The 14,774-nt window shown below is 40.4% G+C and overlaps 1 protein-coding gene across 5 annotated transcripts in view; it reads right to left on the bottom strand.

The window, feature by feature from the left end:
• The window catches only part of TNRC6B (trinucleotide repeat containing adaptor 6B), a 118,552-nt gene that overhangs the window by 66,009 nt on the left and 37,769 nt on the right, over positions 1-14,774 (bottom strand). The window contains exon 1 of one of the 5 annotated variants that reach the window (XM_030960593.1): positions 1,732-1,985. The exons of the other annotated variants lie outside the window; for them this stretch is intronic. Within the exon in view, the coding sequence (XP_030816453.1) occupies positions 1,732-1,736 (5 nt within the window). The 5' untranslated portion in view covers positions 1,737-1,985. Of the gene's footprint in view, positions 1-1,731; positions 1,986-14,774 lie in introns of those variants that run through there. 5 annotated transcript variants of the gene reach the window in all.

Here is a 14,774-nt window from a genome sequence, read left to right as displayed (position 1 = left end):
CATTCTACAGCAATTATCAAATAAACTGCCGTAACTGCTGTTTCTGTCCAGTAAGCACCAAATCTGAGAATACTTCTACTTCAGACTGCATTTGAAAACAGTCCTAATGTCTAATTATTGTTTGTCAATCAACAGGTAGATTCAACATATTTTAACTACATCCAGATCTCCACTGAGCCCAAGAAGGTTTTGAGTAACAAAAGCCATCAGGGTACATCATGTCAAAGACACCGAATGTTTTTAGAGCATTTCCTCAGATACCTGCCAGTAACATGAAGGTGGAATCTAGTAAGTTCATTAACCCTACGCAAAGGGCATGTGTTACTTCATGTATAAACTGAAGTAACACATGTATTAATTATTAAATGCTTCATGACCAAAATTACCAGCAAAAAACACTATGTAAAATTTGAGCAGAGTTCTCTTTTAAACTAAAAAAAGAAAACTCCAAAGATAACATCTCCTAATTTCCATGAGAAACAACACACTGCAGAATAATTTTGAATATTTGCTAGCCACTGCAGAAAAATAAAAGTCCCAAGATATACAAGACTAGAACGACAACAGCCAGATACATTTTCAATAAGCTTATTGAAACCTGTCTCCTCCATTTGTGTTTAACTGTACGCAGGTAAGGCCACAAAGAAATATAAAATATGAGCCATCTTGTAGGTTTACAAAGTTGATCTGCTAACCACAATCATTACACTAATACACTGCAATGTGGAGTACATTCACACGATTATGTGCAGAATTATCTGCTGCTTACATTTTCAGCTACAAAAAATACCACAACGCAACGCCTGTGAGGAAGGGGTGAAATATAATGTACACCACCAGAGAATTTTTTTCATTTAACCCCACAGAAAGGAGCATTACATCACACTCTTACAATGCAGGAGGAGGGGCCTGTTCTCAGAAAGCAAGCTACAGCTATTTCCCTTTAATTTTCTGCTTGGTTCTGGAGGGAGTTGCAAAAATACCTCGGATTTAAATTTTTAGCAACACAGAAGGCTGGGGGGGGGGGGGAAGCGAGAAAGTAAGTGTAGGCAAAGGGCTGCGCTGAGGTGGAGATGAACGCTCGCTTCCCGTAGAACACAGAAGCCCGGCAGTGGCAGCATCCCGCACATTCCTGAGTACCTGGCGCACGGCGGTCGGGCCGCCAGCCCGGCCGAGCCCGCGCGGAGCTCCGCGGCGGCAGCGCCGGGCCCGGCCGGAGCCCCGGCCCCGCAGCGCTCCCCGCGCCTGCTGGAAGGCTCCGTCCCTGCGCCCGCGGAAGGCACGGCCCCGGCCGGCCCCGCTCCGACGCAGCAGCAGAAAGAATGCGAGCCCGGTTTTATACATGCAAATTTTTGCAGCAGATTTAAGAGCTCCGGGTGCTGTGGGGAAGAAATGTCTCTTTAAAAAGTCTCTATTTAAATAAAACAAGATTTTCAGCACTATCTCGTACTTCGCCAGCTCGAAAAATACAAACGATCTTCTATAATTTGCCTAGGTGTTTTAAATTACAAATATCTTCCAAATCCACACCGCACTTGTACGGAGAGCTCCTTCTAAAAAACCCAAAAAATCCACGAAAAGTGCTGCACACGCACAAGCAGACAAGATCTGAAGCAAGTCTTTGTGCTAGAAAAGACACCTCTGCCAAGCCACGGATGGAAACGGTCAGCTCAGGCTCTTAAAGAAATCAACTGATAGGTAAAAACAATAAAACATAAACGTACCACTAACCTCATAAAGTGCAGCAGTGCTTAAATCCAGCGAGTTGAGGCATACAAGGTAGAAATGGAAATGAAAAAAAAAATCCAAAAATGGTTTTGTGTTTTTGCTTTTTTTGTTTAGGTTTTTTTTTCCTTTTTTGTTAATTTTTTTTTTTTGCTCTCTCTTTTTTTTTATTTCAAACGTTCAGAACCCAGCAGACGCTCCGTCGGCCATTTTGGCTGCGCTCCCTCGCTCTCTCTTCTCGCTCCCTCCCTCTCGCTCCCTCCTGCTCTCTCTAAAGGAAGCAGCTTTTTTGTGACCTTCAAATACGGGCGGCTCACGTGACCCCGCGCGCGCTGTCACTCACCGCCCAGGTCCGCCCCGCCCCCTGCCTTAAAGGGACAGCGCCCTGCCTGCACCGGGCCGGCCTCCCCCGCCGAGCCCCGCGCCAGGGGGGTTCAGTGGGGAGGCCCGGGAGTACGGAGGGCTCTCTTTAGAACCGGCTAAAAAGACAGCAGCCAATTATGCTAACTCCACATAAGGGCTGCAGAGCCGACAAGCGGCGGATGGTGAATGTTAAGTCCCTCCGGCCACACGCGCTGCTCTGCGGTGCACCGGGAGCACCGACCCCAGCGCTCGCCTGCAGGAACCCCCATTTTAAGCACAACGCCCTCCTGACTCAAGGACAGGAGGTTCATACTCAAACCAAAGTTAATCCCGGCTGTAAGCGGACTGCCCACACCACACGCACGCATAAACCCGAGATCAAGGTCCAGACACGGGAACACCCGCAGGACAGCAGAGCAAACTCAGTCTCTCCCGCCGCCGTGCCGGCTTGAAGTCTCAGCTGCAACTCAGCCATTAGGCAGACACTCCACAGCCTCTTCCCAACAATTTCCATAGAGAACTGCTCTAACAGCGGCTGAAACAGAGAATCCCAGCATCTTGTAGCATTAAAAAAAAAAAAATCTGCAGGATGTTTCCAGATGTTACCCTGAATGTGCAGAAACAGTAAAGAATACCGTTCAGCAGAAGGATATGGTGACGCGGGTATGATCCTGCTGTGAGGAGACTTGCTCCTGAATCAGCCCAGGTAGGCAATGCTGGAGCTGACTCTGTAATGGAACCATGCCTGGGGAGGGAGCTGACAGCTCACTCGGGAAGCTCTTGGGAGCACCCTCAGGATTGAACCCTTAAAATATACAAGTTTTAAATTCTGTACAGTAATGCAATGTAACGATGTAGAAAGCAGAAAAGCCAAAACACACCTGAACACCAGGAGAACTTGTAACATGTACACCTTGGTACAGACTTTGTGTCTGGGTGTGTGCAAATTGCTTTAAATACGCTACAGCAAGTAAAGTATGAATACTGCCATCTCAGACCTACAGTTACACTGCTGCTGTGCTTACACTAACTTCTACTTAATAATTCTGTGTAAAATTAATCAAAGATTAAGTGGTGCTAAATCCTTCAGACATAAAACCACTGATAAGCGTGAGGCTAACTCTGGCAAGCGGGTCCACTCTGAACCTTGTGATTTAATGGGTCTCCCTTACCCTTTGCAATCTTACTTTTTGTGTTCCCAGTCCCTTCAAATTGATTATGATCTGATTTTCCTTGCTATGCTTCGTCCAGGTAGTAAGCAATATTCTGAGCTGGAGGAAAAAAGTCCAACTCCTGACCCTACACAAGCCTAAGAATCACAACATGTGCCTGAGAGCGTTATCCAAACACATCTTGAACTCTGTCACAGCAATGGTGCTTTTGCCAATACCTTGGACAGGAATTCTTTAAGCATCTAAATCACCCATTCATGACAATACCATGGAATGAAACTAACTTGGAGATCCATGGGAGGGCACACCAAAGGAATTAATTTGAGGGGGGCAGAAGCTGCACATCTTATGACTGAGAATAAAAAATATTAGTATGTATTATTATAGAACATAAGCCACTGGCCTCTGCAGGAGGCCATGCAAGGCTAGTGCGGCTCTGGTTCTGACGTGTTTTGCTCCCATCCTCATGATAAGGTACAGAAACTCAAACGGGGATTCTGCCACTGACAGGATTTCTTCAACAGGACTACAGCCTGCACTGTGACCATCTGTCTCTGCAGGCTCAACAAACTCTGGCAATAGCTAATGTGAGTTGCATTCTGGGGTACTTAATGAAATAGAAGCAGCTGGATATCACTGCTCAGGTTGCTCTGCTAAACCAGAGCACAGAATTGCCCTGCTGGATGTAGCAGACTGGAGTGTTTTGTGGCTGCTCTAATCCAAACATAGCAATTTAGGAAATGTGGTGAAAACTCACGGAACATCTTATTTGTGGCAAAACCCAAAAAGAACACCACAATCGCTCTAAATTCCTAATGACAAAATCCAAACCAACTGCTAGGCATCCAATTCACACAGTTTCATAAAAGCAAATGTAAATGCACATCTATGAAACAGCTACCCCCTCCTGAAAAAAATTACATAAGGTACTGCAGCTACATGTTCTGTACATGTTCACACTGAGTATGACAGTATGCATTAAGCTACAGACAATTTTATTCCCTCTCAAAAGCCAAATTATTTTACTTAGACCTATAAATCCTCTTAACTTCACCAGGGTTTGCCAACTCTCCATTCTGAAGTCCTGGAAGCCTTTACTTTAAGGAGCTGATAATACTATGATGACTTTCAGAAGCAAGCACTCACTTGAGTTGCTATGTATCCAAGTTGAAATAACTGCTATAAAATTTCACCTTGCCAATGTTCTATTGACAAAGCTTTTTTAATCAGAAAGTAAGCAAATTATCAGTGAACCGAAAATATTTAGAGAAGCTAGTATAGGTAAATCTTGAATAACTGTAGCTTTAATTGAAATTTTTTCCACTAAACTACCATTTGAAAAGCATCAATTCTTTACCTATTCTTGTTGGCATATTGATTAAGATGGCTAACAAAAAGGTTTTGGGTTTTTCTTTCATTTGGGAGGTTTGTTGAGTTTTGTTTGTTTGTTATGCATCAAAGTAGTTCAGAAAACAATAGAGTAGAGCATAAAAATACACAGCATATCCAAAACCTGCACCTTCCTTTTCAGAGGGCAATTGTATTTCAAAAGCCCAAACGTTAATTATTCTGATGCCAACAGGCTATTAATAGCCAGCGTTAATAGGTTATAGCCTTGTTATGTGCTACTAACTTATCTGATTACAAACAGTTCATTTCTAAGCTCCTTCCATCTGAGGATCATAAAGCACTTTAAAATCTTTAATGAAGCCTCACAGTGCTCCTATGAGGACAGTATCCAGTATGAGCAGACATATACATGCACATTAAGAGAGATGCTTACAGTCGTGGATTCCCTGCACTAGTATCTCAACTGAGACAGGAGAGGAATACATTTTTTAATTCATATTAAGCTGTATTGTGGTTCTAGTAAGAACTCATTCTTTTTGACGACCTATCAATAGGAACCAAGCAATTAGGCTTCAATATTATGTACACAGACATGCTCCAGTGGCCACTGGAACTGAGGCATCCACACCCTCCAGCTGTCGAAAAGGAGACCTGGTCTGTCTGACCTGTAGCTCTTTACTCAGATTTAAAATGATCTGAGTTCATCCCAGTCTATATGCAAAACTCCCTCTTTCATGAGCTGGCATTTTGTTTGGGCTCAAAGTCCTACAGTTTGATGTCATATCTTACTTTGAAGGCTGCACCCTCATTGTCCCAACACTGGACCCCACCCACTGGGCTTTCTATATTGCCTACACGCCCATGGCAATAAATATAAGATTTATTTTTTTCCCCAGAAAGTTCTTCATAGCTGATACTATGACAGTGGAAAAGTCACTTAATCTCCTCCTAACACAGCTCCTCAGCAGAAACCTCAAATACTAACAAATTTCTCATAGCATGAATGCCTTGTCACCAGCTGTCCTTTCTACTGCTGTTGAAGTTTGACTCCTTAAATATTAAGGAAAAAAGGCAAGTTTTCTTGCCAAAGTGAACGGAAGCCTATGTGCCCTCTACCCTACTGCAGCTCATCAGTTTGATTACTCCAGATCTCCCTCTCCCCAAACCCAGAAGTGGGGTGCAGCAAGAGATGCAAGATAACTGGAGGCAGATTACAGATTACTCACCAGTTCCCCAGCCAGTCCCCAGCAGTCCAACTGCCCGGGATTATAATCCCATCATGGATAACTCCTCAAGCTAAAAGGGATCAGAAAAGTACCTGCCTTTCCTGAGATCAGGCTAAAAGCATAACTCAGGGTAGGGACATGTATGCAAGGACTATGTTTCATAGTTTCACAATTTCTAATAATAAAAAGCAAGCAGAGAACCCCATAAATTAAAGAATATAATTAAAAATCTTAACTTTTCATTGTGTGCTCTTAAAACTACCATATGGTTTATTTCAAGGGAAACAATATTTTTTGTATTAAAAACAGTCTCAGTCCTGGATAATGGATGGTTCAGATCACTTTTAAATTATTTTCTGTAATTAGACAGAGATACTGAGGCCCAACACTTCTGAAAATTAAAGCTGATAGCTAATTCTGCCTGTACCAACATACTTTTTTTCAGTCTTCACAGCAATTTCACCTACACCATTGTGCAAGAGTGATGACCTCGCCTTCAGGAGTGCAAAACTTTCAAATGTTCAAACATTTTTCAAGGACAAAACACTCACTCTAAGGAAAACTAGGGTTTTTTGGGGGGTCCTGCCCTTTCACACTTAGTAAATAGCGAGATATTTTATGCTGCAAAATTGTGAAAACCAAGCTGGCAGTGGTTTTTAATGATAGTAATCAAAAGTATAATGTAAATAGTTTCTTCAGAGAAAAATACCATGACTAAAAGCATCCAACAAAGGAAAAGCTTGTTTGGTTTCTGAAAAGGTTACAGAAGCTTTTGCATCCCTTACACAAAGGCACCTATCAACACATTTTAGGGATTATTATTACTATTATTATTCAAAACTTATATTGCAACACTGCTTCGAGTCATACTAAGCTCAGACCTCAGTCATATTTTGCCAGGAACAAAAGAAAGAATACAAGGTCTGAAAACTTCAGTTTAAGAATGACACATGACTTCAAGTCCAAGCCAAGTTCTGACCCTATACATTAATGAAGTATTCAGGAAAAGATAATGAGTCAGAAGGAAAACTTTATTCACCAAATTTTGCAAACACTCGTTTTTCCACCTAATTTTTCCTCAATCTGCTGCAATACTTTCCCTCACTGTTCAGCCTATAAATAATCTACCAGAAAGCCTCCACTTCTTCAATTCCCCAAGTGCCCTTTCCAGACTGCAGAAAGGGAAAGCTTTCAATCTGCCTTTTAACAAAGTTGTTGGGTGAACAACAGAACTGAAAGCTCACTTCCTACAAATCTCTGTCACACATCACTGCACCTCTGCTTTCCACACTAATCCCAGCTTCCTGCACAGCCAGTTCTCCTTTGATGCCAAGGTTCTAACAGTATATTGAGCTCTATGCAAAGCTCTTCCCATAAACTGTTTTCACCTCTTTCAGTGTCTGGGCAAAAACTAGCATATACTGCAGCTAATCCCAAAGCACACACATGATTAGCTGTTAGAAGACATAACCAGAACAGATAATTATTTGTCTTGTCCTGAAACCCCTTCTGTTAGCAGAGAAATCAATTTTGGTCTCTTCTCTAGGAAGCTACAGAAGTTTAATATATGGATAATTATAATATAGTTTCTTCTCTGCCTCACTTGACCAGAACTGGACAACAGACTCCAAACTTATTTGGGAAAGATAAAGACATGAAAAGCCATTGCATGAGACTTAACTACTCTAAGAACTGAAAGAATTGACCCCCAAGATCATCTCCCACCAATGATTATCTACATCTAAATGCTGATTAAGTCTTTATATCTATATCCTTGGACATTAAATTAGTACTTTCCAGTAACATCACATGCAACGAAATTTGTGTAAATTAATATTCTTAGAATTTCTTTAACCTGCTCATTATCAACCCAGAAGCATCTTGATTTTGAAGGATATAGTCCTATCCTAACAGGTTCCTAAAATCCTATAAACTGCTAACATATCAGCGAAATGGGAGACAGTTATCTGTTTAATGCAATTATATGAATGAGAGTGAAAAGAGAATCATGGAATGATTTTGCTCAGAAAGGCCCTTTAAAGATCATCTGGTTCCAACCCTCCTGCTGTGGGCAGGGACACCTTCCACCAGACCAGACTGCTCGAAGCCCCATCCAGCCTGGCCTCAAACACTTCCGTGCATCTTTCAAATAAACAAACATTCAGGGAAACGGTACAGTATGTCATCCCACCCATAGACAGAGCGAGTGTTGCTTTCTAATTGTTATTTACAGCATGCAAATTACCATGCCAGTCACATGACTGATCCAACTGACTTTTCATCAACCATAGCTGTTACTACAAATTTCAAAAGGAATAGTAATTGCATTCATTAAAGCCTTCCTTCACCCCGTTTAAGCCTTGGAGCTTTACACATTTTAAAATAACAGCAAGCTTTTTCATCTGACCAGGTTAGAATATTTAAGAAAAAACTTCTTTCATGTCTACAAAAACTTTACCACAACAGGACCCCTTCTTTATACGGTGCCTTTAGACATGCTCCTGAACTCTACTAAAAGCAGATTTCTTACAAATACTTTTAGGATATCTCAGAAAAGATAAGGAAGATTTTTGGACTGGAACTCTTATTCTAGTCCAATCTTTTTTTCCCTAGCTAAAAAGAAGCTGTGCTGTGCTTAGTGGTTTTTATTGTTCTGTTTTTGGCTTTGTTTTTTTTTTTTAATTTATTTTTGGTGAGATAGCCCACTATCTCGCTACAAATTTTTCTAACTTGTCTTTAGTTTTAGCATGGGGAGTTCAATCACAGGGCCGGAAACCTCTTGAGCAAAGGAATTTCTGGCATCTTGGTTGAAGCTGGCACCAACCCATTTTCCTTTGTTCTCATTAAAGCAACCATAATATGCTAAGTTAAATAATAATAATAAAAGCAAGCCAGACCAAAACAAAACACCCAAAGTAAAAGCAGAATACGAAAAGAATGTATTTTGAGTGGATTACTGTAAGAGAGGATTTCCCTAATTTGACTTTTTTAATAAAAGCACTATTTATTGCTGCAAAAATCTTTAAACGGATCTTTCCAAGTGACTTGAACATCTTCCCTGAGTAATTTGCCTTCATGTACAGTCCTTCAGTTTGAAATGTCAGGAAAGGAACAGCTGGCTATCCAGGCAGAAAATTCTACAAGCTGTAACTGTCACAAATATTCAAATGCATGCAGTAACCCAAAAACCAGTATGACTCCCAAATATGAACAACTTTGACTAAGGGCAAAGAGTCCAGCAAATTCCATCTATTTAGGTAGGAGAAAAAGAAATCATAGCAGCTCTCCAGATCACAGCATGCCAGAGGAGCAATGCAGCTTAAGATCTGCAAAATATCTCTGTAAACAAGTTTTTACTTCATACCATGTTTACCATATAGTACAATATTTTTAGTCATACCTTTTCCATGGAAATAAAGAGCTTGCTTTTTTCCCTTACCTCCCTTTCTTTAAACACTAATGGTCACTTCATCAAGGTTAGTATCTGCATCTTAGAACCAGGACCATTTACCTGTCTCTACTTTAACCTCTGGTATACCTAAGTCACAGTACATAGTAATCAAAATTTCTATTTCTTCCACACAAACAAAAAGACATCACAAACTCATTTACATAACATAAAAGCAGTAGTGCTTTTTTCCCCTTTCCTTCCTTCATCTCCTTGAAAGGAAGAGTCAACCATTCAACCATTGTGGGTATCCACACAAAAAATAACAAAAAATTGATGAATTTTTTTTTTGAGAGAACGAAGCAGAGACAAAAGCAGTGAACATCTTAAATTTGATGCAAAAAGGGGCAAAAAATTTAGACTGTAATTCATACACATTTATGAAGCCACTGACTTGTGCTAGCAGTCCAAAAACTAAATCCTTAGGAAATCAAAATTAGTGGCACTAACTTGGCATAGGTACTACAGAAATTCACCTAACCTGTATTTTACATTAAGAATATAGACAAAATGCTAATTTAGACAGGACTCAAAATTATTAAAAGAATAATATAGAATCGTATTTGGGTTGGAAAAGACCTTCAAGACCATCAACTCCAACCATCAACCCAGCACTGCCAAGTCTACCACTAGACCTTAGATGATTTTGCTTGCTATTCTTTAAGTCTGTTAGCTGACTCCCATGGTAGGTGTCATCCAAGAGGTGCCATCTAAATAGCAACAAAATGCTGAAAAGAGCAATGTTCAGCCATCCACATAAATGATACATTGGAGGGCAGTTACCCCAGCACCTCCTAAGGAAGTTGGCAACTTTGGGAGAGAGAAAAAAGGAACAGCCACTAATCAAGCAGACCTAAAAGCCTCCAACTCCTTGGACAAGGAACTCCAGATGTCAACAGAGTGTCCAGCAGATAGTTTTTCCTGGAATTCCTGGAAAGGGACTAGAGGACAGGAGTAGGTGGAGAAGTGGGTGGTGGTGTCTGGAATACAGAGGCTTTGGGATTTTAGGAATTTGATCAGTATGCAAATACTCTCCCCTTCAAAGTACAGTAAGCTCTGTAAGACAGCAGCAAATCAGGATATCCTCCACTCCACCAGCAATTATGATTACTACTGACTGGAAAAACTAGAGATAATAATCAAAGTATCAAGGATATATGACACTATGGGTATTTTGCAAATCAAGCAATCTGGAATGGAAAATATATTTTTACTAAGACAAGTGTGAAGAAGTCTCTTGATCAGATGAGACTGAAAAACCAGAAGCAAGCTCTGTGTACTTCCTAACAGGACAAATGCAGATCTTGGGGCATGGGGAGAGTGCAAACAAACTAGCCTGTTCTCACCACAAGATCTGGAAGAGAGCAGTATAAAATCCTCAGCAAAGAAGTGCCAAAGCATTCACACTTAGAATGTACACTGCCCAAAATATTTTCCTCTCTCAATATTCCAGCAGCGGTGTAGACTAAACACATTGTGATAACAAGTGGGAACTTCACTTCCAAAGTTGACATTTTCTGTGTGACTTCCTTTTTTTTCCTTAACGGTCGCTCATCTGGCTTCCGTTTCTCTCCACATATTAAGAAAATACTTGCAAAACATCAGTAAACGAAGCTGTAGGTTAGCTGAGGTGTATGAAAGGACTGTATTTGTTCATGATTTTAAAGGAAAAAAAAGAAAAGATAAAATCACTGAGGACATGAAATGTGGAGCCTTAAAAATCATGAAATGACAACTGAAAGCCTTTTCAAGTCTAACTTTCAGAAGCAAATGCCTAATTTTAAAATATTTTTGCTTAGAATACTCAGACAAGAGTCTTCCTGTGGGTAATACTTGTAATTTTAAGTACAAAAACTTCAAAATATTTAATTATAACACTGAACTAGTAAAATATGGAAGACAATGAAGCTTTTGCCATTTTAAAGTGCTTGTGTATAAATTCTGCATATTGTTCAGAAGTACTACATTGCAAGGGTGCAAGTCAGCTTCTGTAACTTTTTTGACTTACAAGTCACAGCTAAAACACAGCTGCCTCTACAGAAACAGATTTTGCTCCTGTCTCATTCATTTCTACCCACTCAATTGCAAAACAAAGGGCAATTCTTTTCTCTATGCCTCAGGGCCCATTAAACACACAGGTAAACTTGCCTTCAAATGCAAACTTGTCCTGTCACTCACTCCAGTGTATGGACTAAAAACATCTGTACAGTATGAAGGTGATGAAAATATTCCTTAATCCTTAGCTGGACCAGTTTTCATTTGGTTTTAGTCTAATGGTCTCCCACCCTTAAATGCCCTATCAAATCTCTAAGGGCATAAAAGAAAGAACTCTCCTACTGACATGCCAGTATCCGAGCAAGCCTGAGTTCCCACTGGTTCTGAAGCCCTGTCTGACACACGAACAGAACTGCAACAGCCTGTGACAGAGAGGTCTGCTACGGCCAACACAGACATCCCACATCTCCCTGTGGGGACTTGTTAGGATCCCAGACAGAGGACTTCAATGTCTGGGGACATTTCTTTAATGAGCTAGTTATTCTACACACAGAGGACAATCAGCAATATAAAGACAGCTATGCCTTTACGTAATTCTTGAATGAAATTCAAGAAATAACTTGCCATTCATTTCACAGAATTTGGGTTGATATGCAAATTTAGGTACCTCAAATCTGAGTTGATAATCTGAATTTGGATTTGGATACTACTTTGAAAATCAAAGCACTGATCTTCTGACAAAAACCAACCTCTGCTGAGGTCAGTACTGCCAGTAATTTAAAAAGTGTAATGGCACTCAAGGCAAGCCTCAATCTCTTCTGTAATATTGAATGTCCTTAAAACATCAAACAAACCCCCTGTTACACAAGCTTTTAGCTAACTGTTTACATTTGGTAAGAACAATGTTTTATCCCAAAGGAACAGAAGATATGCTAGGGAACTTTGTGGAATTTCAGCTGTGCAAAAGAACACTGCAGCAGTTCATAACAACGTCTATCATTCTCACCAACCAAACCAGACAACTTCAGGATATACCACTGCAGCCTTTTTATAGTTTTCAGCAACACCATGGAAGAGTAAGATTGGTTCTTTTGTGCCATTGAAGCAGTGATGTTTACGTGTGCCCCTGACATAGCAGGCTGCTGAAAACAAAGACTGGCCTGTAGACTGACTTCTTGATTTCACTTAGTTCTCCCACAGCAAAACTAAGCTAGGGGGAGGGGGGAGCTATTCTGCTCTATAAGTGAACACAGGGCTAAGTTTTAATGAAGACTGGGCCACGTTCAGATACACACATTCAAAGATGAAAGGCAATGATCATAAATTCTTACTGAACATTAGGAAATTTTCTTCACTGTGAGAGTGATTAATATTGCAACAGACTGTCCAGAAAAGCTCTTGAATAAACCTGAGAAGCCTGATACAACTTAGAAGTTAAATCTAAGCTTCAAATCGGCCCCTCCACCCCCCCACCCCCAACTTTGGGCACAGTACTGGACAAGATGACTTTTGGAGTCTGTAATTCCTGTTCCCATGTTAGGCCAATTTAGCTACTATTTTCTTTTAACTGTAGTGTCACACAAATCCATGAAGACATTGAACCTTCCCGCTGAAATGTCAAAGAAACATAAGATACTATTACCAAATGTTAAACAATTTTGTGATGCTCAGTGGTTCCAATCTCATCCTGGTATTATTTTATTAAAACCCTTGCCTCAGAATCAGTACATTAAACTATTTAGCCAGGGAAAAGCCTATTCAGTAGGTCTAACCAATGACGCTTTCTAAATTACAGAAATTATCTTGTTTTGATACCTTTCTTCCAATGTGAATCACTTCCAGATGTACAAATTGCCAAGATAGTTGAAGACTTTTCTCTCCCATTACTACAAAACAGCAGGTAGGGAATAGCCAGCTGAGGTACTTCAAACAGCAGTAGCAGCTTGGCTTACCTTCCTACTAAATGTAAGTATGAACTTGGCTCACTTTTTGTCTGAATAGCTACTGTCAAACAGACCTCTCCATGTGTCAGTTAGGAAGAGTAACACATTTACATTTATCTTATAAAAAGGAGTAGTTTTTCATTACCCAGTCCTTTTCACTCATTAGGGTGCATATATTTCTGGTTGTGACAGCAGGTGGTAATCTATTAGCACAAGCAGAGTTGCTAATTAATACTGCTAGAGCTAGGAGCAGAACCTCAATTTAAGGACTTCAGCAGAATTCTTCTTCCTGCCCCATGCTCACGAACAGAAGTTTGACTGTTTTGGAAAGATGTTTCTGGATCACATTTGCCTCTTAATCTTTGCTCCAGCAGTAGCAAAGTAAAAGTCTTATTACAACTGATAAGGGCACTATAGGCTGCTGCCATGTAAAATGTAGTATTTTGTGGGGGGAGATAACATTTACTCCCTAAGCATGCCACTTCAGGTCAACCTTTTTGTAATGGATGAAAATATGAGAGAATATGTCTAACAAAATGTTCACCTGTAATTAAACATAATGACATCCTTCTTCATTGGGAAGGAAGGAAGGAAACAGGTTTCTTACCAAACATATTAGCCACATAACAAAATTATATGACCAAGCATAGCACACAGTTATATCCCATGCCAGATAGCTAAGAAGGAGGTTACAGAGTACATAAAAACTGGGAAGTAACAATTTATCAAGGAGTCACTGGCCCTCAGCCAGAGCAGGAGCACGGTGGGAGATGGCCACGATCCGCTCCAGCAGCCCCAGCAGGCTCACTTCTGAAGTTCAGCTTTTAGCATAAATCACTTGCACAACCATGACACATTTGTGACACATGCACTGCACATAAACTGCAAATCTTTCACAGGACTGAGATGACTGTGGCCATTCCATTTCTCACTTGTACTTAAGATTTTGAATAGGTAACTTCCTCATAATTAGCTTAAATTGAAATAAATTCTATCCATATTGTAAAAGATCAGTTGAAGATTTCTGAAGACCTTGTATATAGTTTAACCAGGTAATTCCTTCCCATAAAGGTGACAGGTAATAGAAGACAGCACTTCTCAGGTATCACCTACGGTTCAATTAAAAATCTTAAATGCTGTAACTTCAGTATCTGTCCAAAAGAACTGTCCAGTACAGCAGAAAAAAGGCTCACAACATTGCAGCAGAGTTGTTAGTTGTTGCTGGGTTTGTTTGCATTTTTTGTGTGTGTGTTTGTTTAATACTAGAAGGCAAAAATGCCAAGTTTTTATCCCTGAGTCAAAATGGGGAAATAATCTGTTTCATAAAGTGCCAGAAATCATCCATGGATGCTGGCTCCTTGCATTCAGTTTTGAAGCTATACTTTAGCAAAGGAAATTCCACATGAAACTGGGGCTAGGTAAGAACTATCGCATCCACTAGAAGTCTCTCAGAAGCCTCTTTTTATCTCTGTTCTTTCATTGTCAAGCAAAGCTTTGAGCCCATAGGAATGCAGATAAATAGTAAGAAAATTGCTTTCCTAGGAGGTCACAC

The sequence above is a fragment of the Camarhynchus parvulus genome, chromosome 1A (assembly GCF_901933205.1).
Source record: "Camarhynchus parvulus chromosome 1A, STF_HiC, whole genome shotgun sequence".
Taxonomy (NCBI): domain Eukaryota; kingdom Metazoa; phylum Chordata; class Aves; order Passeriformes; family Thraupidae; genus Camarhynchus; species Camarhynchus parvulus.
The sequence above is the reverse complement of the archived record's forward strand: the minus strand, read 5'-3'. Positions and strand labels throughout refer to the sequence as shown.